At 34.2% G+C, this 26,512-nt stretch overlaps 1 protein-coding gene and 1 long non-coding RNA gene across 2 annotated transcripts; both read left to right on the forward strand.

Moving 5' to 3' along the window:
• The first annotated feature begins 1,189 nt into the window (after window positions 1-1,189).
• Window positions 1,190-10,082, forward strand: LOC131631847 (uncharacterized). Its single transcript, XM_058902625.1, has 2 exons — window positions 1,190-2,014; window positions 8,771-10,082. Exons 1-2 carry the CDS (start codon window positions 1,581-1,583, stop codon window positions 8,811-8,813), a joined length of 477 nt encoding a protein of 158 aa, XP_058758608.1. The 5' UTR covers window positions 1,190-1,580; the 3' UTR covers window positions 8,814-10,082.
• Window positions 10,083-25,088: 15,006 nt separating this feature from the next.
• Window positions 25,089-26,256, forward strand: LOC131631849 (uncharacterized). Its single transcript, XR_009292837.1, has 4 exons — window positions 25,089-25,444; window positions 25,538-25,630; window positions 25,867-25,929; window positions 26,152-26,256. It is a non-coding gene; the product is annotated as an uncharacterized LOC131631849 (long non-coding RNA).
• Window positions 26,257-26,512: the final 256 nt, after the last annotated feature.

A 26,512-nucleotide genomic window follows, 5' to 3' on the forward strand; every position in this document is an offset into this window, starting at 1 on the left:
CCAATTGATACTAGTGGAAACAAGATCGGAAAAAGAAGTATGAACGATCAACAAAAGAAAGAGTATAAGAATCATTCTAAAGCTAGAACCATTCTGTTGAATATGATTTCTTATACAGAATATGAAAAGATAATAAATAAAGACTTTGTTAAGTCGATATTTGATTCTTTGAGAATGACTTATGAGGGTGACGCTCAAGTAAAGGAGATTATGGCGCTTGCCTTGATTTAAAAGATGGAAGACGATGAAACTATTGAGAATACATTCTCAAGGTTTCAAAATCATATTGAAGGACTAAAAGTTCTAAACAAAGGCTATTCTACATCAAATCACCTGAAAAATAATATCAGTAGCTTGTCAACAAGATGGAGGCCGATGGTAACTTCAATCAAACTTGACAAAGATCTAAACAACACTTCTTTTAAGGAACTTTTTGTTCTTTAAGAAGTCATGAAATAGAGTTGGAACAAGATTAACCTCGGTAGAGAGAAAAATCAGTTGCTCTAAAGTGTGCCAGAAAGTCTGAGAAGACTAAACCCTTCAAGCTGAATAGAAGGAGGAATCATAAGAAGATTATGATGAAGAATATGAGTTGTCGCTTCTTTCCATATGTCATACCCCAAAATTTGCCCGATCAAATCCGCGTCTTTTAATTCATCAAGGGCCGAAATTAAGAGTCATGGGGTTTGACATTCCTATTGTCAAACTCACCCTCTTATAAAATACCCTGAATTAAAATGGGGTTAAAATTAGAAGGTACTTGGGCCCCGTCATTTGGCCCGTCTATCTTATTTTGTGGGGTTTTTAGTCATCATAATTTATTTTATATTTACTCATTTTTATTCAACTTACCATTTACTTTTTTATTATTATTATTAGAATTATTATTGTAATTTTACTAACTATTATTATTCATTACTATTAAGATTATTAATATTATTATTAGGAGCATTATTATTAATTTTGATAGTATTATTAGGATTATTAATATTAGGAGTATTATTGATTATTATTTTAATAAGAATAACTATCAGGTTGATTAGGCACTAGGCCCATTAGGTATAAAAAAAACCCTAATTCAAGCACTATAAATAGATACTCATTCTAACAGTTAAAGGGGGGGCCAATTTTTCTAACCCTTATTTTTTCAACCCTCATACTCTACTCATATTTTTTATACGCATACAAAATTATCAACAATTTCCACTAAGAAAAATTCCCCTTTTGAAAATCTATTTTAATACTCTTTTTGTTGTCTTGTATTTACACTAACCATGGTATATATCTCAAATTTTTTATCATGTTCACATTATACAGTAAACTTTTTCCATAACTTATAAATTTCACTTTCTCTTACAAATTGCCATACACTCATATACGGACAAACTTCTCCATGTTTTCCGCAAATCAATCCCACATTAATAAACCACTTTGTGCACAACACACAAACATTACACAAAAAGTTTGATGATGTTGTATTGTTTTTTTTCTATTTTTATGTAACCTTGTTTATATTTCTTTATCATACTCATATAATATTGTATACTGGAATCTTGTCCTTTGCCATAACCAGTTTCAGAATGAATTCAACACTCATGGCCAGCAAAGCACAAAGAATACAAGAATTTGGAATCAATCCGACACAACATAGCACCGCCATAATAATATCCAACACCAATAAACCACTCGGCTACCGCCGTCGTTTCCAATCTGAAAAGAAAAGAAGGAGAATCGAACACCACTGCGGTCACGATGGAAATCAGCCGCCAGACGTCCTCAGATCCACGCGCAACCACGCATCTCGACAGCAAAGCTCTACCGGCAACGCGTCAACAGCTCCGCCGTTGAAATCAGCGGCACCGCCGGACAGCTCTGACGGTTCGATCCACACTGCAAACCCTCCCAGCCACGACGCAGCGCCGCACGCCGTCGCGTTGCCGCCATCCCGCTTCACACTACCACCGCGATCTCCATTAGCAACCCTCAACAAACTCAGATCCGCACCTTGCTACCGGTGAGTTTTCCGCTCAATTGCTATTGTTATGTTTTTGTTAGCTTCATAGTTTGTATGTTTGGTTTGTTGTAAATATGATAAGAGGAAGAAGGATAAGAGGCAGTGGAGAAAATAGATCTTGAAAATGCTTCGTTGTTTTCTGAACTGTGTACTTGGTTTAATGGGTTCTGTTATTATTATTTCTTTTATGTTCTTTATTATCATAAATCATGTGTCATTCTTTGATAAGTCATGTGTCACTCTTTAATTGGCTGAATGATGAAGGTTGAAAAAGTCAATGCTTGTTACTTTTGTTTTTTTAATTTTTTCTTCCAAATATCCAAGTATGATGCAGAGAGAGGTACCTTCATGATTTGTCTATTTGTATATTTTAAAAAAAAAATCAATTGTTGTTAGTATGATTAGCATCCCTGTTATTAATATTATATTATTAGTCTTAGTGAGTATTACTAAGTATAGAAGAAATGGGAAATTTGGTTACAGTATAAGATAAGAACAAACGGTTCGCATATCGCACCAGATAGATCACTAGGTAATTGGCCAATTGAATTGTTTTTTTTTTATTTACTTTTTCTTTTAGTTCATATCATTTAATTTAATTACTTTCCTACTTATTACAAACATAAAGGTATAAAATACTAAAAACACTAAAAATACTAAAAATATAAAATTATCCCCTTTTAACAGATAAATGATGGGTGGATATCAATTTTACCACGTCTTCGAGTTGGTCGACTCTGTATGTCGTACCGATTAAATATCTAAAATAAAATTAAAGATTAAAAATACATCTATTTTGCTAAATGGTTTTAACCAAATCTATTGGTTACGATGATTAGCATACTCAACTCGTTATCGTGTAATAATCAAACCTATTGATTATTAGGGATAACGATAAATAATTTAAATTATTTAAAACACACTCATTTGTTATTCGTGATAATCGAATCTATCGATTAGAATGGTTAGCAATCCTTCGTTCAATCTGTTAACTATGGTGATCAAACCTATTGATCATCGCAACTAACGGTAACATATTAAACCAGGGTTGTACGCCCAAATCTTAAAACACTCCTTCAAACTACGGATTTCCATCTCTTCAACACTGCGATTTTCAAAACAACTATGATAAGGTAATTTAAAATACCTTGCGAACTTCGCATTTCAAAAACTACGATAAGTCAATTCAAAAAGCCTTCAAACAATTTCACATCAAATTCTAAGGGCGTACAACCCTTTGCCCGAACTACATTGACTCTAATTCTCCCTAAGGAGATACGTAGGCACTTGGTAACAAGGCGAGTCCCCTTCCCCCAAAATCTCACCTTTTCCCCCTGTTCATTTCCTTAGCTATTAAACCCTAACTTTTAGCCATAAAACTGTTACCTTAGATTCAAAGCCATAGGAAAGGGTTGAGGGTACCTAACACCTTCCCTCGACCTGATTATAATAATCTTACCCCGCTCTCTTAACTGCGTAGGGTTTCCTATTCGCCCTGGTAGAATAGGTGGCGACTCTAATTTTTTTTTAGGGCAGGTTGCTACACCATAAGGGTCAACCAAATTTGGAAGAGGAAGAAAGGCAACAAATTCAGTGGAGGTAGAAGGACAGGCGGTCGCTTCGAGTCTACTTCTGGACTAAAGAGGTCTCGGAACAAGTGTCCCAAGCTATAGAGGGAAAAGCCCGAAAATAAGTTCTTTAAGGGAAAGAAGAAAGGGCTTGTGGCAACATAGGATGATTTTGACTCTTCAGAAGATTACTCCGAAAAAAAAGAGTAAGCTAATGTGACATTGATGACCACCATTAGGGGATCTGATGAGTAGATCCAATCCAAAGCTGAATCAAAATTTGACTCAAACGTAGAAAAGGTGTTTTCTAACATCTTTTGTTCTTATTTAACTTACACTTTATTTGAAATTATGGAAAAACATCAGGAACTACAGATCAAATTCAAGGAATTGAAAAAGGTCCATTAATCTGTATCTGAAGAACACCGAAAGCTTAGGCAAGAATTCTCCATCTTGAATGGATTTTTTTTAAGTATGAAAACTCTGCTGTCACAATTATGAGGTTTAAACTTGAGAAAGAAATTCCTCCTGAAGCTTTTGAGAATACTGATGATGTCATAAAAAGTATGACAAGTCTTTTCATAAATTTCTAACTAGAAGCCTTTTGGCTTCGATGATATATGGTGTTAGTATAAACGAGACTAGAGCCCTTGGTTATGATTCAGATGAAGAATCTGATTCTAAAAAAGAAGATAAACCAAATGTGCTCCATTTTAATTTTGTTTCTGCTGGTTTTGTCTCTAAGGAAAAATCTCTTCCTATATTAGCATGAATTTCTCAACTGAACAAGTTTAATTTAGTCAGAAGTCTTCTTAATATGAAATTCTCTTCAGAGACTCTTTGTGTTAGAATGTCAAAATCACAAGTTTTCTAGACTCGATAGAATTAAACCCACCATACAAATTGTAATTTGATTTTTGTATCAAAACAAAAATAACAACAAAAAATAACAAATAATTAAAATAAAAAGTACAATTAAATAAAGAGTTGATTTTCTGTCATTTGATTTTTCTTGTTTTGTTTCTTTCATGTTTTTTAGCATTTTCAAAAATGGTTCTAAGTTTTCACCAGTTTTACACTCTATCAAAAGTGAAGCTGCTTCTTTCCCTCTTTATCCATGCAAAAAAAACATTGGTGCCAAAGTAATAACAGAATCCAGTTAATAAAACTTGATCCTAAAGAGTAAAAAGTCATCAGTTTATCTATAAATTTGAGAAACAAATCAGAGAGAAGGTAAAAAAAATTCCATGAGAGAAAGGCAGAGAAATGATGAAATAGATGAAGCATAAAATTAGAGGAGAATAAAAATAATGTAGAAACTCATAACTGCATCAATTTCAGTACCGGCCACCAACACTTTTTTCTGACCGCCGCCGTATATGCAACCTTTCATTTTTCGAACAGATCTATAGCGAGAGCCATGTTTGAAATCCACCAATATCTATGATGAATCTCTATCAGTCTTGATGAACAAGATTGTTACTACCACACAATGACAAAGAAAAATATAAAAGAAAGAAAGAGAATGGTTTTCTGTAGAGTTTCTCTATGCCCACAAACTGTGGAAAACTTTATTATTCACTTGCAATAGCAAATTCTGTGAATACAACTCAATTAACTTAATTACTAAAATAGGGGTTACTCTCTCTATTTATAAATTTAGGTTAGCTGGCTCTCTAAGCCAAAAGCCCAAGAGTATAAAAGCCCAAAATACCTATTTGGGAACTAAATTAAATCTAATCAAATTTGTATGTAACTAAATCAAATCTAGTCAAATCCGTGTGTAACTAAATCAAATCTAACTATATCAAATCTAGTTCGATACAAGCATTATTCGACACTATGAATTACAATTTAACACATCACCTAATTCATTGTGTCTAAGCTATCTACATTCATCATAGCTCTTAGTCTTATGAATATTTCTACCTGCACTCCCTTCATCATGATATCTGCAATTTGACTCTCAGTTTTGCAGTGTTCCATGTTCATCTTCACATCTTTTACCTGCTTTCGAAGATAATGGACCTCATTTTGTAGTGCTTGCTTCGAGCATGTGCTATTGGGCTCTTTGCCAGGTTGATAGTTGACATATTGTCGATCTTCATGGTAATTGCTCCATGATCTTTAACTATTATCTCTTCGTCCAAGTTCACCATCCATGTTTCTTGACATGCACAAAGAGAAGCAGCTATGTACTTGTTAACTGATAATTTTGACAATAGTTGGGTCGAAGAGTGAAACTAAGTATTCTTGCTGCTTTGGGCTTCGATTGGATAATACGGGACAAAAGCCCAAGTTATCAGGATTGAATAGTCGTATTCGTTAACAGATTTAAAATTTGAAGTTATTTGGATATAACGTGTCGAAGACTTGGCACTCACAGGAAGAAAGAATTTGAATTCGAAATTGATCAAGCCTTTCGTCGAAGACACGTGGAAGTCTATTATTCAAAAGGATCATGCAAATGTCAAACGTCGCATGTTTCTGGAGAAGGACCGTTAGGGTCGAATTAGTATAAATAGAAGTCTTAATTTAGGATTCAGGGTGTTCATTTTGTACAAATTACTCAAATACTCAAAGTACGTATAGAAACACCGTTGTTTTTTATTTCAAAGCCATTTGCATTATTAGTACAAAGTCTTTTGCATACTCTTTACATTTCCTTTATTTCCCAGTCGAAACCTCTATTAGTCAAGATCATTTACTTTATTCAGTTGAATTACTTTACTTTATGTTCTTATCATTTATTGCCTTCAAGAAAAGCTTTAGTATTTATTAAGAAGTAATATTGTCGAAACATGAATTTTATTGTAAACCTAATCATAAAAAAAACTACGACACATGTTCTAGGATCAATCTAGTCGATCATGTGAGTTACCAAAGTGTTTTGATTTGGAAGACTAGCGTTTGTTTACAGAAATTTATAGTAAATAGTACTATGCTTCGCACAATGATAATGCCACCACTTGTTCCTTTCTCGAACTCCAAGCAACTGGTGCACCACCTAGCATAAACACATATCCTGTTGTGGAGTTTTTTATCCTTAGCATCACTACACCAACTTGAATCAGTGTACCCAACAAACTTGCACTCTTTTCCTTTATCAGCTTCATGAAATAAAATGCCATAGTTGAGCGTTCTTTTTAGATACCTTTGGCTTCTACATGGATCTACTTACCATACCTACATTGTATGCTAAGTCAGGCCTCGTATAACGAAGGTATGTCAATGACCCAATAAGTCTTCTGTAAAGAGTTGGGTTGACATCATCTTCATCTGCATATTATGACAGTTGTAGTCTTGGTTCTGCAGGTGTCAAAGTCGAGTTGCATTCTTCCATCTCAAATCTCCTGAAAATTTCACATGCATATCTTTTTTGATGCACCATCAAGCCTCTATTTCTCTTGTAGAATTCGATGCCAAGGAAATATGAAATGTCGCCCATAGCATACATTTTTAATTCCTTGCTAATATCATCTTTGGAGTCTTCAATCTCTTTCTTGCAGCTACCTATTATCAATAAGTCATCGACGTAGAAACATAGTATAAGAAATTCACTCTTGCTTCTTCTTACATATACTCCATGCTCAATTATGCACTTCACAAATTCCTTCTACCTTAGAAAGTTGTCTATGTTCTTATTCCAAGCTCTTGGAGCTTGTTTAAGTCCATACAGGGCTTTATGCATCATGTACACCATTATTTCTTCGCCATGTTTCACAAACCCAACTGGTTGTGCAACACAGACTTCTTCGTCTAAGGGGCCATTAAGGAATGAACATTTAACATCCATCTGATATATGTGCCAATTTTTCATGTTCTCTAGACAGACAACCAACCTAATTGTTTCGATCCTAGCAACAGGTGCAAATACTTCATCGAAGTTGATTCCTTCCTTCTGAAGAAATCCTTTCGCCATAAGCCTTACCTTGTGTCGAGTCACTTCCCATTTGGGATTACACTTCACCTTGTATACCCACTTCACATTAATTTCCTTCTTGCCTTGAGGCAATTCGACAAGTGACCAAGTGTTGTTATCTTTGATGGACTTTAATTCCTCATTCATAGCTTTCACCCACTTTCAAATCCTTCAATGCCTCAGTTGCATTGACAGGTTTGACATCTGCATAGAAAGCGTAATGTACCAATTCACTTTCATTATTGATCATATCATCTGATGTAATCACATATTCTTGCAACATTGCAGACATCTGTCTTGTTCTCTGAGGTCTGCTTGGGCCTGCATTACCTCTGACTTCTTCTCTTTCGACTTTAGTGGCTGGTTCTTAACAAAAGATTCTCACTGAATCCTTCTTGACATTCCTAGTCCAATATCATTCTTTAAGCTCATCTATGATCACGTCCCTGCTGATCACTACTTGCTTATTCACTGGGTCGAACAACTTGTAACCTCCAGTCGAATGATATCCTATTAGGATCATCTGACTTGACTTGTCATCAAGTTTTCTTCTCAATTGATCTAGCACATGTCTATGTGCTATAGGTCTAAATACTTTCAGATGACTCAAGATAGACTTCACACCAGACCAACATTCTTCTAGCGTAATTCATTCTAGCTTATTTGTCAGACATCTGTTCAAAATGTATGTTGTAACACCCGTATATTTTAAATTTTAATTTAAGTGGAATTTAAATTAATAATTAGAATTATTTTGGGTTTTGATGGAAATTAATTGGAAAAGACTGGTTTATGGCATTGGGCTAGGTGTGATTTTAGTAATAAGGAGGTGTTATGTTAGTAAGCCCTTTACTAATTAAAATGTTGTTTTTCATAAAATAATAAGGAAAATAAGAAAAAAAAAGAAATTGGGAGAAAGGAAAAGGAACATGAAAAGCATAGCAGAGGAGACGAGAGATTGGGAAGCTGATGCATGAAAGAGGGACAGAAGAGGGAGAGACCAAATCAAGAACTTATGTCTAAGATAAGGGGGGACTCTCCGGTTAACATTTCTTATCGTGTTTTGGATGATAACATTGATTAGGAATATTGTCGAGGTCAACTGGATTATATGTTAGGTTTAGGGAGGTTATAATTGATGAAATTGCATAGATTATTGGTTAATGATGTGTTGTTTTGATGTATAATGATGTATGATGATGCAATCGATGATTATTAATATTTGTTAATTGCGATGAGACTCACCTTTACATGTTGTTATTTCAGATTGAGGATAGCGGCTTTCGACTTGGTGAGGATTAGCTCATAAGTCAGTGTGTAAGTATAGCGTCAGGTGTCATGCTCTGATATTGTAACATTAGGGGATGGCTAGTTTAGAGTTTATGATGATATTCTATTTTGTTGTTATCGGATTAATCTTGTGAGATATTGCATAGATGATGTTATGCTTATTCGTTGATGAATTTTCCGCTGTGTAGAAACATGAATTATTATGTATTATGATGAATTCCTCAGTAAACACATGACAATGACATGTGATATTTATAATAAATATGAATTGTGGAACCCTTGTTTCATGTTACTCTAAAATATTTATTTAATTGCCGCGGGGATTAGAAGGATGTTACAATAGTGGTATCAGAGCAGGTCGTTCCGTCCGGCCAATTGTCGAGTCAGTTGAGCTACGCGACAGTTGAATACTGTCGGCGTATTATCTCTTGGTATGCGACATGTAAGTGAATCACTATTGGTACTTGTTTGTTTTGTTGTAGGAGTTGGTTTGAGCAGAGTGGGGGAGAAGCTTTGCTTCTCGGAAGAGGTTCAGTTGCAAGTTTGCAAAGAGGATTGCTGTCGTGATGCTTCAGAAACTGAACTTCGGCGAAGGAATGTATCGCTCAAGTTATAAGAAGTTTGAGAGAAAATAGATGTGATAAGGTGTTGTTTGGAATGTGATTGATTTGAAGAGGGTGAGTTTTGGAGCGAAATTTGCGTAAGCAAAACGCAGGAAAATTGCTGAATCGTTGTGAAACTTCAAAAATTCATAATTGGAGATCTGGACATCCAATTTGAGTTCCGTTTGAAGCGTCGGAAAGCTAACAAGATGAACTTTGTTATAAAAATGGTAGCAGCAGTTGTAACATATTTAATTGTTACAGGATGATGTTAGAAAGAGGTGAAGTTGCGGTTACGCTTGTTCTTAGAATTGGACTTGTTGTTGGTACCGCACGAGACGTCAGTGTCAGAGTTGAGCGGATTGAAGGAATAATTAAAGGTTGTTAAGAAGAAATTTTAGAAATTAAGTGTACAATTTGAGGTATTTTGGAGATATCGCTTAGAGTGTCGCTGCATGATGTCGATGTTGCATTTCGGATGACGTTGGAAAATTCATATTTTGAGTTCCGAATGTCGGATTAATGTGCCGTTTGAACCTACGAAAAGGAGAGATTATGTTCTACCTTATGGGAGAGTTATAAATACAATAGAGGTGATCCTATGAGGAGAGAGTCTGAGGTCAGTTATGGAAGCGTAAAACTTGTTGAATAGGAATGGTTATTATCGCAATTGTTTGAAACGAAGTTGAGTAGATCATGTTGTTGATGAATAAGTTTATGAGGTGTTCGGTAATAAAGATCATTTGAGTACCGATGGATTTTAGTAAGGAGTGAATTAGTAGTGAAGGTGAAATAAACTTTAGAACAATTGAAGTCGTATTTGTGATGCCAAAATAACGACATGTATAAAAGAAGAATTGTAGAGGATTTCTAACACCTATTGATGTGAGGAAGACTTTGTTGAGATTCCGAGTGGAATGATACTTGGACGCGAAAGATGTTATGGGATTTAAAGTAAAACCACGAGTTATGAATGTTGTCGTAGTCTTTTTCTAAGATGAGGATTTTGATTTGGAACGAGATGAATAGTAATGTACGAGTATACTAGTGATTATGAAGTTTGTAAGTACTTTAAAAGTGTGTGATGCTAAGTGACTATGAAGTGGATTGTGTAAAATGTTTGGATGTTGGTGTCTCACCGACAACATCCAATAAGAGGGAAGTGTGCGAGTTACGAAGACTCAAGGTGAATTATTGGGCTATGGCGATGTTAATGAGTTTGAGTGCAAATTCGGAAAGTACACTATTATGTAGTAACGACAGTTTATGCTTAAATATGGTTGTTAACTATCTATTGAAAAATTTAGGACTTGATCACCCTAAATCTCTTGTTGGTAGTAGATGGAATCATATAAATGGGATGAGCTTATTTTGTTACCTTAATGGTATAAGATGTGATGAATACTAAGCCGTGAGAATAAATCACTCACCATGTTGTGTGAACTTATGAAGAAGTGAATATGAAAGAGTGCAACATATTGGACGGTGACATAAGACGGGTAATCAGAGTCGCACAACGAAAGTGTGATGTGGAGTAGTGTTATGAGTACTACTCATGGGCAGTGAGGAATTAATATGTCAGGAGCATACGTAGAGAATATGTATTGATCTATATGTTGGATTCAGAATCTAGTGGATGTAAGGATGCCGTGTGTAACTCGGTTTTTCGCGAACTGACTCCTTGCTCTTTTTGTTTTTGATTTTTTTTTGTTTGCAAGAGTCGCCACCGACTTTTATTTTATCCAATTATATTAGGAAAGGCATAAAAGAACAGAAAAAAGACCTTTTGACAGATTTTGGGTTCGGGGGGTTGGTTATACAAAGGGAAGGTTTTAAGCACCCTTTGTATCCATGGTTATCCATGGGCTCTTAATTGCTTAGTTCACTTTTGTTTAAATGCTTTATTGATTTGAAAATAGAATAAGTGAAGATGGACAATAGGTCACATAGGTCTCTGAAGAGTTTCACCGGGAATAATGCCTTACTCTCAATTTATAAGATCTTTCCTGTGCGTTAGCAAAATGGACAAAGAGAAAATAGCAGAAACATAAATAATATGTCCAAATGGACAAAGAGAAAATAGCGGAAACATAAATAATATGTCCAAATGGACAAAGAGAAAATAACAAAAACATAAATAATACGTCCAAATGGACAAAGAAAAAAAATAACATAAACATAAATAATACGTCCAAATGGACAAAGGGAAAATAACAGAAACATAAATAATACGTCCAAATGGATAAAGAGAAAATAACAGAAACATAAATAATACGTCCAAATGGACAAAGAAAAAATAACAGAAACGTAAATAATATGTCCAAATGGACAAAGAAAAAATAACAGAAACATAAATAATACGTACAAATGGACAAAGAAAAAATAACAGAAACATAAATAATACGTCCAAATGGACAAAGAAAAAATAACAGAAACATAAATAATATGTCCAAATGGACAAAGAAAAAATAACAGAAACATAAATATGATAAATAATAAAATAAAGCATAAAGCAAGAAATATAAAGAACAATATAATAAAATGCGGAAATTAAAGTCAATTGTTAGTATGTTAGCACGCGAATCATCTTGAAGCTAGTGAAGTATATCCACGATGTTAGTGAAGATCGATGGTGAGTGAATGATGATCTCGGATTTAAAGTTAATGAAGATTTATCAGAAGCTTGATAGAATCATATCGACTACACGATAAATTTCTAAAAGCCTTAAATCAACCGTGATCGGTCACCATTTCTACCTAATTTCTATCATGGATTCGGTCTAAATTTGTTGATTCGGTAACACTTTGATCAATGTTTTATTGTTTTTGTTTAAGTATTTCATGTTTGATTTTTTTTTATGTTTACTTTGCATTATGTTTTAATTTAAGTTATTTAGATGCTTTTGATGTCGTTTGGTTAGTTGTGTACGAATTTCAGGTTTGAACAAGTCATCTTAAGTGTCAAAGCAACTATGAAGGAAGGAGTGGCAAGAGAAAGATGAAAATTCAAGGTTCTGGGGTCTAACACGGCCGCCCGTGCTTCCACGCACGGCCCGTGTCAGGAGAATGGCACTCTCCATACAAAATCCAGGGACGACACACGGCCGCCCGTGCTTCCACGCACGGCCCGTGTCAGGATGGCTGGGAGCAAAAATAAAAATAAAGAGCAACACGGCCACACGGCCACCCGTGCGTCCAAGCACGGCCAGTGCTGCTGAGAGCGTGAAAACTTCCAATTTTAGGGCTTTTTCATTAAATCTCCACCTTGAGGGCACTTTAGACATTGCATTTGGCTGAGATTTGTACCTAGACTATTTAGTTGAGTTTGAGAGAATTATTGAGGGACTTTTGCATCATACGATAGAAAATCACAGAAGAGAGAAGATAACTTCATCAAGAGTTTTGGAGACGGATGGATTCAAGGGTTTTCACCATTGAAGATCAAAGTCACCATTATTTTTGAGTAATGTCTACATTCTTTATTATGTCTTTCTTGAATATTATGAAAGGCTAAACCCCCCAATGCTAGGGGGTGGTCCTGATTTGGTTTTTGTAATAACGATGAATTTGTGATTTCGTCAATACATTGGTTTATGATTTTCAGTTAAATTATGCAATGTTCTTAATATTTTCTTTATCGGTCAAATAAGGATTAATCTAAGGCTAACAATACAGGACTGTAGTTGTTAGGGTTTGTGCATAGTTTGATTATAGTAGATATCACCTAGGACTAGGGATACCCTATAATTACCACATAATCTTGATTATATAAAAGCTTGGTTTCAATTTAGGTTCTTAAGGACTTAAGATTTAGGTTGGAAGACCAAAGGTTTTCTCACTAAGGACTTAGGAGGAAACACCCTAAGGATGTGGTAACTGAATATTATGAACTTGTTGAAGAGATCTTAATTCTGAAGTGTTACATGCCAAATCAACCACTCACCCTAGCATCTCATATATTTGATAACAAAAATCCATTTATTTTCTCGTTATTTTTTCTGTGCAAGGATTTAATCCACCAAAACCAAAACATTAGTTTTTTGTTCAATTGAATTAAACTTTAAGAATCTGTGTTTCCTACGCAGTCCTTGAGATCGACATTCGGGGAATTTCCCCTATTATTACTACAGAGGCAAAAATAGTACACTTGCTATTTTACCGATCAAACTGCATACAATCTCTGCCATATTTGATCTTTTATTCCAATTCGGGACAAAGAAAAAGATAAGAAATAATATCAAATAATATACAAAAATAAACCTGAAATTGTGAAAAATTTACACAATTATAAGAGAGATATTTTGAAAGTATAATTAGGTTAAGAGAGAATAAAATGACAAAATCTTAAATCTAAAACAAATTAAACCTAATTCATTTTTTTTTGTTTTTTTTTATGTTTTTAAGTTAATTAAAAGCTAATTAAACAAATAATTATACAAATAATTTAACTTAACAAGAAAAATAAATCTAGTTATGTATAAAATTAGTATATAATATATAAACCTAATTTAACAAAATAAAATATTTTTTTCAAATTTTTTGATAGGTTAGAAATAATTAAAAAAAAAAGCAAATATATACATAATTACTAATTAATTAAGAAAAATAAATAAACTATGAATAAAAATAAAATATTTTTATGTCAAATATTAGATTATAAAAATATAAACCTAAATCTAAAAGGAAAATATTTTTGGAGTTTTTTTATTGGTTGAAAATAATTAAAAAGCAATATTTACATAATTACTAATTAAGCAAAATAAGTTAATGATGAAAAGAAATAAAATATTTTTATGTTAAAAATTAAATAAACATTTTATCAACTTAAAACTAAAATTGAAACATTTTTTTTGAGAAATTGAAAATATGCATAAATATGGAGTTTTTAATTCATGAACTCCTAACACTACTACATATTAAAAACTACATTGTACTTACTCTATGATGTCCCAAGAGTGGAATAGAGTGATTGAAATTGATTGAAGGTGGCTATTTGAATGAGCCTTGATTTTTTACGAGTTTATTGAAACTTTTGGAAAATATAAAATGCTTAAACTATGGCTTTGTTGTTGTTATGCTCTCCTCTCTTTTTTTCCTCTTTTTTCTTCCTCCTTTGAATGAAGAAAATGAAGCTCTATTTATAGGCAAAGAGTTTGATCTTGGAGGCCAAGCAAGTTGAAATTGTCATGATTAATTTTGTGGAAAAAGAATGGAATATTCTTTTATGCTAGGTTAAAAACTTAACCATGGTTTAATCACTCAAGTATTATTCTCTTCAATCTTGCAATATTGTCTTTAAGAATCTTGAATGGTCATTGCTTGCATCACATGAAGCTTCCTTGCATTATCCTTGAATTATCTCACTTTAATTAAACTTTAAATGAATAAAATTCAATTAAAAATGAAATAAAAATATCATGAATCATGGATATGTTGTGAATGCCTTTAATCATATGAGAATCAAGATTGAATCACAAAATAATTGACCTTTTTGAAAAAGAATCAAATTTTGGTCATTACTTGTTTCATGCATTTTTCCAAAAAAGGTGAACTTCATCAAGGCATATCTCCCTCAATTTTGATCCTATGAATGTGTTCTTGTACTTTTTGGAAAGCCCAAGATGTCCTCTACAAGCCACTTTGGAAGCTTTTTTGCATTTGGAGAAGTTATCTTAATGATATGGGCTTTGACAAAAAACAGCTTTTTGTTGACTTTCAAAATGACCTGTAATGTTTTGGCTTATATCTCTTAGGCGGAAGCATTTCTTGACCTCGGGCCCAACATCAAAGTTGTAGAGAATTTAATTTCCTTGAGAATAAGCTTTGGTTGGAATTTTTCTGATAAATTATGAGAGAGTTATGGTAGGTCAAAGTTCAGTTGACTTTTAGGTAAAAAAACTCTAATTTTGAGACTTGGAGTTTTGTCGATTTCTGAACTTTTCTTGATGAATTATGATCAACCATTGATCACATGATGAATCTTTTGACAAAATATGGATGTTGACAAAAAATTGCATTTTTGACTGTCTGTTGACTTTTTTTCGATGAACTGTAGTTTTGCGATCTTTCAATGAATCAAGGTCTTCTCCTCAATTGAATGACATGAATGGACTATAATGTTGATTTGAAGGCCTTTGAATCATATTTTGAGTCTTGGAATCATCTCCTGATTAAAAGTCAATCCTCTGGTGAAATTAGGTCAAAACCCTAATTTGGCGCTTCGGGCGATCTTGAGAGTTGTCTGCCTTAAACTGAGCCATCCTTGGACTTGAATATTGATTGAAGGAACCTTTGAATCTTGAGAGAATGTTGAACCTCTTGTGGGCCTCAAAACCCTAATTTATTCGGTTTTCTCTTGTTCATTCTCCTATTTTGACACACAAGCAACAAACTTTTTTCTTTTATATTTTTTTGTTAGTAAATAAAAATATGCATGATGATAAATGATAATGATAATGATCATAAAACTTAGAAAATGATGGGATCTCAGAGGTCAGAAATTGGGGTGCAACACCGTGCCGTAGAATTAGAACTATTTTGAATAATTGCTGAGATGATGAGTATGTTATTGTGGTTGTACGTAGTTAACGAGTTTGTATTTGGAAAAGTTAAGACGATGAGTTGATAATATATGGTGCTATAATAATTTTGTGCTGTTGTAAGGTGTTATTGTAGATTCAAGATATAATGAGGAATTATACTCTACGAAGGACGAAGTTGATTTAATTATTAGAGAAGAGCGGGAGCTATGTTGTAAGCAATGGTATGTTGAGGCTGATGAGTGTGAGTATAACTACTTATGTGTACTCGTTCTGATCGTTAGAATGTTTAAATATAGGAAGTAAATCAGGAATTTGTTTTTGAGTGCGAGTAAGCATTGCAAGTGGTAAATTAGTATCATGTATGGTAAAGGAGGATTTTAAACAAATGAGTAAAGAGAGCAATAATTGGGTAAAGAAACTCAGAAATCTAATTGGTGATGATGATTATAACGAGTAATCAGAATAGTGCAGCGAAAGCGGAATGTAACGGGTTGGATAATTGCTGGCGTGACTTGAGAGGAGTCAGATTGTTGAAATTTGATGATATAGAAATATGATTATTGAGTTTATTGAAGGAAGCAGTTCATGAAAGGTGTAAGTATTATTTTATTGCTCAAATGCAAAAGTATATTTAAGGTCGGTACGTTTGGTAGATGGAATGCATTACTGCAGTGTTGATCAGGTGTGGTCATATCATGGTTGTGTAATTATATTATTCAGTTATTGGGCGCATCGTATGGGTTGTACCTCAATGTTCTATTGTTATTAACCTTTGGAGACATAACGAGTGGTACACCTTTGGATGGTCAAATGTGACGTAAGAGTTGAGATTTGAATGCATGAGACATGCTTTCTGTTAGTTATATCAGATGAATTTGAGGATCGGAAGTTGAAGCAATTACGTGGCAAAGAGATAGCTTTGGTTAGAGTAGCTTGGGGAGGACCGGCTGGTGGGAGTGTTACCTGGGAGTTAGAAAGTTAGATGAAAGACTCCTATCCGGAACTCTTTGATTGAAGTATGTTTTCGAGGACGAAAACTCTTTTAGTGGGGGAGAGTTGTAACACCCGTATATTTTAAATTTTAATTTAAGTGGAATTTAAATTAATAATTAGAATTGTTTTGGGTTTTGTGGAAATTAATTGGAAAAGACTGGCTTATGGCATTGGGCTAGGTGTGATTTTAGAAAAAAGGGGGTGTTATGTTAGTAAGCCCTTTACTAATTAAAATGTTATTTTTTATAAAATAATAAGGAAATAAAGAAAAAAGAAGGAATTTGGGAGAAAGGAAAAGCAACGTGAAAAGCATAGCAGAGGAGACGAGAGATTGGGAAGCTGATACGTGAAAGAGGATTAAAAGAGGGAGAGACCAAATCAAGAACTTCTGGCTAAGGTAAGGGGGGACTCTCCGGTTAACCTTTCTTATCATGTTTTGGATGATAACATTGATTAGGAATATAGTCTAGGTCAATTGGATTATATGTTAGGTTTAGGGAGGTTATAATTGATGAAATTGCATAGATTATTGGTTAATAATGTGTTATTTTGATGTATAATGATGTATGATGATGCAATCGATGATTATTTGGCTGTATATGATGTGTTATTATTTATGATGGAATAATATTTGTTAATTGCGATGAGACTCACCCTTACATGTTGTTATTTCGGATTGAGGATAGCGGATTTCGACTTGATTAGGATTAGCTCATAAGTCAGTGTGTTAGTATAGGGTCAGGTGTCATGCTCTGATATTGTAACACTGGGGGAACGCTAGTTTAGAGTTTATGATGATATTCTATTTTGTTGTTATCGGATTAATCTTGTGAGATATTGCATAGATGATGTTATGCTTATCCGTTGTTGAATGTTCCGCTGTGTAGAAACATGATTTATTATGTATTATGATGAATTCCTCAGTGAACACATGACAATGACATGTGATATTTATTTTAAATATGAATTGTGGAACCCTTGTTTCATGTTACTCTGAAATATTTATGTAATTGCCGCGGGGTTTAGAAGGATGTTACAATAGTGGTATCAGAGCAGGTCGGTCCGTCCGGCCAAGTGTCGAGTCAGTTGAGTTACGCGACAGTTGAATACTGTCGGCGTATTATCTCTTGGTATGCGACATGTAAGCGAATCACTGTAGGTACTTGTTTGTTTTGTTGCAGGAGTTGGTTTGAGGAGAGTTGGGGAGAAGCTTTGCTTCTCGGAAGAGGTTCAGTTGCAAGTTTGTAAAGAGGATTGCTGTCGTGATGCTTCAGAAATTGAACTTCGGCAAAGGAATGTATCGCTCAAGTTATAAGAAGTTTGAGAGCAAATAGATGTGATAAGGTGTTGTTTGGAATGTGATTGATTTGAAGAGGTTGAGTTTTGGAGTGAAATTTCTTTAAGCAAAACGCAGGAAAATTACTGAATCGTTATGAAACTTCTAAAATTCATAATTAGAGTTCTGGACATCCAATTTGAGTTCCGTTTGAAGCGTCGGAAAGCTAACAAGATGAACTTTGTTATGAAAATGGTAGCAGCAGCTGTAACATATTTAATTGTTACAGGATGATGTTGGAAAGAGGTGAAGTTGCGGTTACGCTTGTTCTTAGAATTGGACTTGTTGTTGGTACCGCACGAGACGTCAGTGTCAGAGTTGAGCGGATTGAAGGAATAATTAAAGGCTGTTAAGAAGAAATTTTAGAAATTAAGTGTACAATTTGATGGATTTTGGAGATATCGCTTAGATTTTCGCTGCATGATGTCGATGTTGCATTTCGGATGACGTTGGAAAATTCATATTTTGAGTTCCGAGTGTCAGATTAATATGCCGTTGGAACCTACGAAGAGGAGAGATTATGTTCTACCTTATGGTAGAGTTATAAATACAATATAGGTGATCCTATGAGGAGAGAGTCTGAGGTCAGTTATGGAAGCGTAAAACTTGTTGAATAGGAATGGTTATTACCGCAATTGTTTGAAACGAAGTTGAGTAGATCATGTTGTTGATGAATAAGTTTATGAGGTGTTTGGTAATAAATATGATTTGAGTACCTATGGATTTTAGTGAGGAGTGAATTAGTAGTGAAGGTGAAATAAACTTTAGAACAATTGAAGTCGTATTTGTGATGCCAAAATAACGACACGTATAAAAGAAGAATTATAGAGGATTTCTAACACCTATTGGTGTGAGGAAGACTTTGTTGAGATTCCGAGTGGAATGACACTTGGACGCGAAAGATGTCATGGGATTTTGAGTAAAACCACGAGTTATGAATGTTGTCGCAGTCTTTTTCTAAGATGAGGATTTCGATTAGGAACGAGATGAATAGTAATGTACGAGTATACTAGTGATTATGAAGTTTGGAAGTACTTTAAAAGTGTGTGATGCTAAGTGAATATGAAGCGGATTGTGTAAAATGTTTGGAAGTTGGTGTCTCACCGACAAGATCCAATGAGACGGAAGTGTGCGAGTGGCGAAGACTCAAGGTGAATTATTGTGCTATGACGATGTTAATGAGTTTGAGTGCAAATTAGGAAAGTACACTATTATGTAGTAATGACGGTTTACGCTTAAATATGGTTTTTAACTATCTATTGAAAAATTTAGGACTTGATCACCCTAAATCTCTTGTTGGTAGTAGAGGGAATCATATAAATGGGATGAGCTTGTTTTGTTACCTTAATGGTATAAGATGTGATGAATACTAAGCCGTGAGAATAAATGACTCACCATGTTGTGTGAACTTATGAAGAAGTGAATATGAAAGAGTGCAACATATTGGACGATGACTTAAGACGGGTAATTAGAGTCGCACAACGAAAGTGTGATGTGGAGTAGTGTCATGAGTACTACTCGTGGGCAGTGAGGAATTAATATGTCAGGAGCATACGTAGAGAATATGTATTGATCTATATGTTGGATTTAGAATCTAGTGGATGTAAGGATGTCGTGCCGTAGAATTAGAACTATTTTGAATAATTGCTGAGATGATGAGTATGTTATTGTGGTTGTACGTAGTTAACGAGCTTGTATTTGGAAAAGTTAAGACGATGAGTTGATAATATATGATGCTATAATAATTTTGTGCTGTTGTAAGGTGTTATTGTAGATTCCAGATATAATGAGGAATTATACTACACGAATGACGAAGTTGATTTAATTATTAGAGAAAAGCGGGAGCTATGTTGTAAGCAATGGTATGTTGAGGCTGATGAGTGTGAGTATAACTACCTGCGTGTACTCGTTCTGATGGTTAGAATGTTTAAATAGAGGAAGTAAATCAGGAATTTGTTTTTGAGTGCGAGTAAGCATTGCAAGTGGTAAATTAGTACCATGTATGGTAAAGGAGGATTTTAAATGAATGAGTAAAGAGAGCAATAATTGGGTAAAAAAAACTCAGAAATCTAATTGGTGATGATGATTATAATGAGTAATCAGAATAGTGCAGCGAAAGCGGAATGTAACGGGTTGGATAATTGCTGGCGTGACTTGAGAGGAGTCAGATTGTTGAAATTCGATGATATAGAAATATGATTATTGAGTTTCTTGAAGGAAGCAGTTGGTGAAAGGTGTAAGTATTATTTTATTGCTCAAATGGGAAAGTATATTTAAGGTCGGTACGTTTGGTAGATAGAATGCATTACCGCAGTGTTTATCAGGTGTGGTCATATCATGGTTGTGTAATTATATTATTTAGTTATTGGGCGCATCGTATGGGTTGTACCTCAATGTTCTATTGTTATTATTCTTTTGGAGACATAACGAGTGGTACACCTTTGAATGGTCAAATGTGATGTAAGAGTTGAGATTTGAATGCATGAGGCATGCTTTCTGTTGGTTATATCAGATGAATTTGAGGATCGGAATTTGAAGCAATTACGTGGCAAAGAGATAGCTTTGGTTAGAGTAGCTTGGGGAGGACCAGCTGGTGGGAGTGTTACCTGGGAGTTAGAAAGCTAGATGAAAGACTCCTATCCGGAACTCTTTGATTGAAGTATGTTTTCGAGGACGAAAACTCTTTTAGTGGGGGAGAGTTGTAACACCCGTATATTTTAAATTTTAATTTAAGTGGAATTTAAATTAATAATTAGAATTATTTTGGGTTTTGTGGAAATTAATTGGAAAAGACTGGCTTATGGCATTGGCTAGGTGTGATTTTAGTAAAAAGGGGGTGTTATGCTAGTAAGCCCTTTACTAATTAAAATGTTATTTTTCATAAAATAATAAGGAAAATAAGAAAAAAGAAGGAAATTGGGAGAAAAGGAAAAGGAACGTGAAAAGCATAGCAGAGGAGACGAGAGATTGGGAAGCTGATACGTGAAAGAGGATTAAAAGAGGGAGAGACCAAATCAAGAACTTTTGGCTAAGGTAAGGGGGGACTCTCCGGTTAACCTTTCTTATCGTGTTTTGGATGATAACATTAATTAGGAATATTGTCTAGGTCAATTGGATTATATGTTAGGTTTAGGGAGGTAATAATTGATGAAATTGCATAGATTATTGGTTAATAATGTGTTGTTTTGATGTATAATGATGTATGATGATGCAATCGATAATTATTTGGCTGTATATGATGTGTTATTTTTTATGATGGAATAATATTTGTTAATTGCGATGAGACTCACCCTTACATGTTGTTATTTCGGATTGAGGATAGCGGCTTTCGACTTGATGAGGATTAGCTCATAAGTTTGTGTGTTAGTATAGCGTCAGGTGTCATGCTCTGATATTGTAACACTGGGGGAACGCTAGTTTGGAGTTTATGATGATATTCTATTTTTTTGTTATCGGATTAATCTTGTGAGATATTGCATAGATGATGTTATGCTTATTCGTTGATGAATGTTCCGCTGTATAGAAACATGAATATCTCGATCACTTCACTTTTCTTCTTGATCAGATAAGTCCACATTTTTTGACTGATATCATCTATGAATGTTACAAAGTATTTGTTAACTCCATTAGAATCCACCTGGATAGGACCACATACATCAGGGTATATGATTTCGAGAATAGCCTTCGACTTGCTTCCTGCATCCTTGCTGAAGTTATTCTTGTGCTGCTTCACCTACATACGTTCCTCACATACCTCGTTTGGAATGTCAATTTCTGGCAGTCCTGAAACCATATTCTTTATTTTCAAGTCTCTAATGTCTTTGAAGTTGAGAAGACCTATTCGATAGTTCCATATCCATTGATCTTTTCTAGCGGAAGTTGCAAGGTACTCGTGCTCCATCATATTGAGTTCGATCTTGAAGGTTCTATTTTGAGACATAGGAACCTTCAAGATTAACCTTCCACTTGCGTCAACGACTCTCATCATCTTGTCTTTGATTGACACTTTGTAATTCTTTTCGACCAACTATCCTATGCTGAGGAAATTTATCTTCATGTCTGGTATGTACAAAAGATTGGAGATTACTGACCTCTTGCCATCTTTCCTCATAATTAGAACATCTCAAATACCTTCACCATGTTCTTCATTGAGGGCTTTATGTTGACAAACCAATCTTTCCTTCCAGACATGTGTGATGAGCATCCTGAATCCAAGTACCATTGGTTCTTGAATTTATCTTAATCTTTTGTTGTGACCATCAACAACATCTTTATTCTTCTTTTTCAACTTGTTTTGCAAACTTTGCATCACTTTCGTGACTCTTATGCTTTTCTGGACACTTTGTAGAATAGTGACCATACTTCTGACAATTGAAACACTGAATGTGACTCTTGCCAGGCTCTCGACCACCACCTCTTCCTCTACCTGCAGCACTACCTATTTGGTTTCCTTGGTATGAGGGCTTTCTCTTATTCGAACAACTTCCTTCTTGCTGATTTCGACCAGTCAAATTGTTGTAAACACCTCTACCTTTATTTCCATTCTAGCTTCCTTTACCTTTCTTTTCTTTTCTTTTCTTTTGCTGACTGAGCATGCAGAGCCACATAACTCTTCGACTTGCCTTTAACTCTTTCAGCCAATATTTGTTCATGAGATCCAAGCGTCTCTAGAAGCTCTTCCTTTGTTAATTTTGACAATACTTTCGACTCTTCTATGGCTACCACCACGTGGTCGAACTTAGGGGCCAAAGACCTTAAGATCTTCGAAACAAAAGATATTGTTATTAACACTTCTCCACATATCTTGATTTGATTTACTACTTTCATAACCCTAGTGAAGAAATCAGATATGATCTTGCTATCTTCCATATGAAGCAATTCATATGTTCTTTTGTGAGTTTGTAACATCACCTCTTTCACCTTCTCTACGCCTCCAAATGATTTTTCAAGAATCTCTCAAGCTTTTTTTGCAGATTCTGAATCACTCACTTTTTTGAAATTGTCTGGACTCAGACATTAATGAATTATAAAGAGTGCTTTATAAATTTTCTTCTCTAATTCTCCGTGTTCTTCCTTTCTTCTTTTGAAACGTCTTCTCTAAGCTCTTCTACTCCATCCTTTACAAGATCTCAAAGACCTTGACACCTGAATAGAACCTTCATCAGTTTGCATCAATTCTCATAATTATCTACTTTGAGAATTGAAAGACTTGCTGGCTAATTTCCATTCCCGTAATTCACCGCCATCGTGGTTTCTTCTTCTTCCCTTGATCGATAAACCAGAGCTCTTGATACCAGATGTTAGAAATCCACCAATATCTATGATTATTTTCTATCAATCTTGATGAATAAGATTGTTACTACCACACAATGACAACGAAAAATATAAAAAAAATAAAGATAATGGTTTTCTGCATAGTTTCTATCTGCCCACAAACTGTGGAAAACTTTATTATTTACTTGCAACTGCAAATTCTGTGAATACAACTTAAATGACTTGATTACTAAAATAGGGAGTATTCCCTGAATTTATAAATTTAGGTTAGCTTGTTCTGTAAACCAAAAGCCCAAAACTATAAAAGACCAAAATACCTATTTTGGAACTAAATCAAATCAAATCTCTGCGTAACTAAATCAAATCTAGTTTGATATACACATTATTTGACACTATGAATTACAATTTATCAAGCCAAACCACCACACGGACCTCTCCTTTACCTATGTATGTCGTGCTTCCATCTCTCTCCCTCCGTCTGTCGCATCTTCACCATGTTCTCTCCCCAGGCCGAGCACGCAACACCACTCCCGTTTCCAATACGAGATCAACCGTCGCCTTCATCGACGGTCTCCCTTCTCACACGGTTTATTCCACGGCTTACTCTCACGGTTGCTTTTATGTCTGAGTGAAACACGGTTATAAATGTTGAGATGGTTAGAAATGGAGTTTTTAGTCTTTTTTTATCACGCTACCATTTATTCTTGGGTTTGATTCAGAGATTCATTTTTATTTTCGTTAATGACCATCATTATGCATAAATAAGCATAAAAGTATTATTATTATTAAATTAAAAAGTAAAATACTTAATGTTTTTTACTAAAAAATTAAATACTTTAATGTTTTTACTAAAAAAATAAATACTCCACAGTATTACAAAATGATTTTGTATTATAAAAATAATAATTTGTATTTAAAAAAGATGCAAGACATGTGATTCATCTTCTTTGACTAAGGTCTTAAACAGAGAGGATTTAGTTTTACACCCTCCAACTTATATTTGGCACTCCCACATTAAATAAGTTCTTACCGTTTTATATTTGTCTAAAATTACTGAATTTTTATAAAGCATGAGTGAATATCAAAAATTTTAAAATTACATCGGCAATTTTTGAAAATTGTGCAAAAAATTACAGAAAATTTTGAAATTTCTGATAAAAATCATATCTTTCAGGGAGTTTTATCGGTAATTGCAGGTAGAAACGTGTATGTTTATGGAAAATTTTGAAATCTACTTTTAATATAATAAAGTACAATACATATGAAATTCTTTCAATATCCCTCTAATCTTTCAATTTGAGGGTGATAATCGGGGACACAACGGTAATTGGATCTCCTTTAATATTTTAATTAAAAATATATATTCCTTAATCATTGCATACCCTTTCAATTGTCCATTTTATTTTCCATCATTAATACTAACGTGAGGAAAGGTATTGGAATTGTGCAAATCTTCTTGGTTATAGCAAAACCAATTCAACACTTTTTCAATTTTTACACGTTTCTTCATTCCAATACACACATTTTTCATCTCTTTCCCTCTCCCTCTCTCTCTCTCTCTCTCTCTCTCAGACAAAACTTAACCCTTCTTTCTTTCTTTCTTTCTTTCTTTCTTCCATTTTCACTCCTCTCTCTTTTTCCTTCAAACCCTTGAACCACCGCCTGTTTACGGCCACCACACATCCGCCAACACTGTCACTCCGCTGCGCGGGACCAAACAACAACCACCACTTTCAGATTATACGCGATTATTTCTCTTTTCCTTTCACTCTATTGATTTCAGGGTTTGTGCTTCTAATCCTCATTGTTTTGATTTTCGATTTTAGGTTTTGCCATCAAAAAACATGTCTTATTGCTTATTTCTGACCACTGTGAATCGTATCCCTTGCAAGCTTATTATAAGGTATGTTTCTATCATGGTTTGTAACGACTTGATTTCGTTTTTACATTTTGCATCATTTTTTGTTCATTTTTGTTGTTTCTCTGTGTGATGTAGAGTATTTGAAAGAAGAAAACACTCAGATCCTGCAACAACAAACAAATTACATGAGTTTCAATTTTTCAATCTCTTCTTATTGTTGATTTAAGGGTATCTCATCACATACCTTACTGATTTTTCAATTTCTTATTATTTATTTTTATTTTTCTATTTCATTATTTAATTGTTCTTCCATTTTTGTAGTTGTCTTTGGCTCTACTGTGAAATTTCTCCATCTTTGGCTCTACAAATTTAGTTTGTGAAAATATTATAGATGTATGCTTGAAAATTGATATGAAGAGAAAGCAAATTAAAAGATATCTCATTCATGTTTTTTAACTTCATAGATTGCAATCATGGTGTTTGGAACAAACTTCATAGGTAAAGCAAACTGGAAGCCCTTACTTTCGGTAAAGCCTTTCCATCATTGGTGTTTATTTGTCTTAAATATCTTAACCACTTTTGTATTTGTCTAAAAACTTCATCTAACTTGGCTACACAAGAAGGTCCCTATGTGACATATATTGGCATCCCTTAAAGTAATGACATAATACATGAATGAACAAGAAGTGATTTTGGATATGGCTTCACTACAAACTTTTTGATTTTTTTCCTTACCTTTTCTTTTCCAGGTCAACAAAATGATGCAAACACTCTAACATTTTCTCAATATGATGCAATTGTTGCTGAACCTGAACAAGAACCAAAATCATATGGAAACTCACCACTTCCCTTAGGTGTAGATAGAACAAGAAGAAAAGATCCTTTAGATGGCTTCATTGTATACACTAATGAATGGAATATAAGTGACCACCATTATTGTGTTGTAAGTAACTTAATTCAACCCTTACTCTTTTTGTTCTTTTTTAGTTTCATGTTTTGTAGTATGAACATAGTTAGGTTTTTTTAAAGTGATTTTGGTTTTCTTCACTCAAACTTGAACTTTTTTATATTTGGTCTTATGTTGAACAAACTTGAACTCTTTGAAACTTC

This window comes from Vicia villosa, unplaced genomic scaffold (assembly GCF_029867415.1).
Source record: "Vicia villosa cultivar HV-30 ecotype Madison, WI unplaced genomic scaffold, Vvil1.0 ctg.000874F_1_1, whole genome shotgun sequence".
Classification (NCBI taxonomy): Eukaryota; Viridiplantae; Streptophyta; class Magnoliopsida; order Fabales; family Fabaceae; genus Vicia; species Vicia villosa.

Excerpts from the sequence above, each read along its gene's own strand:
- LOC131631847 (XM_058902625.1), top strand. The coding sequence starts at position 1,581 with ATGAATTCAACACTCATGGCCAGCAAAGCACAAAGAATACAAGAATTT. Across the intron at positions 2,015-8,770 it reads AGATCCGCACCTTGCTACCG|ATTGAGGATAGCGGCTTTCG; the intron begins GTGAGTTTTCCG and ends TTGTTATTTCAG.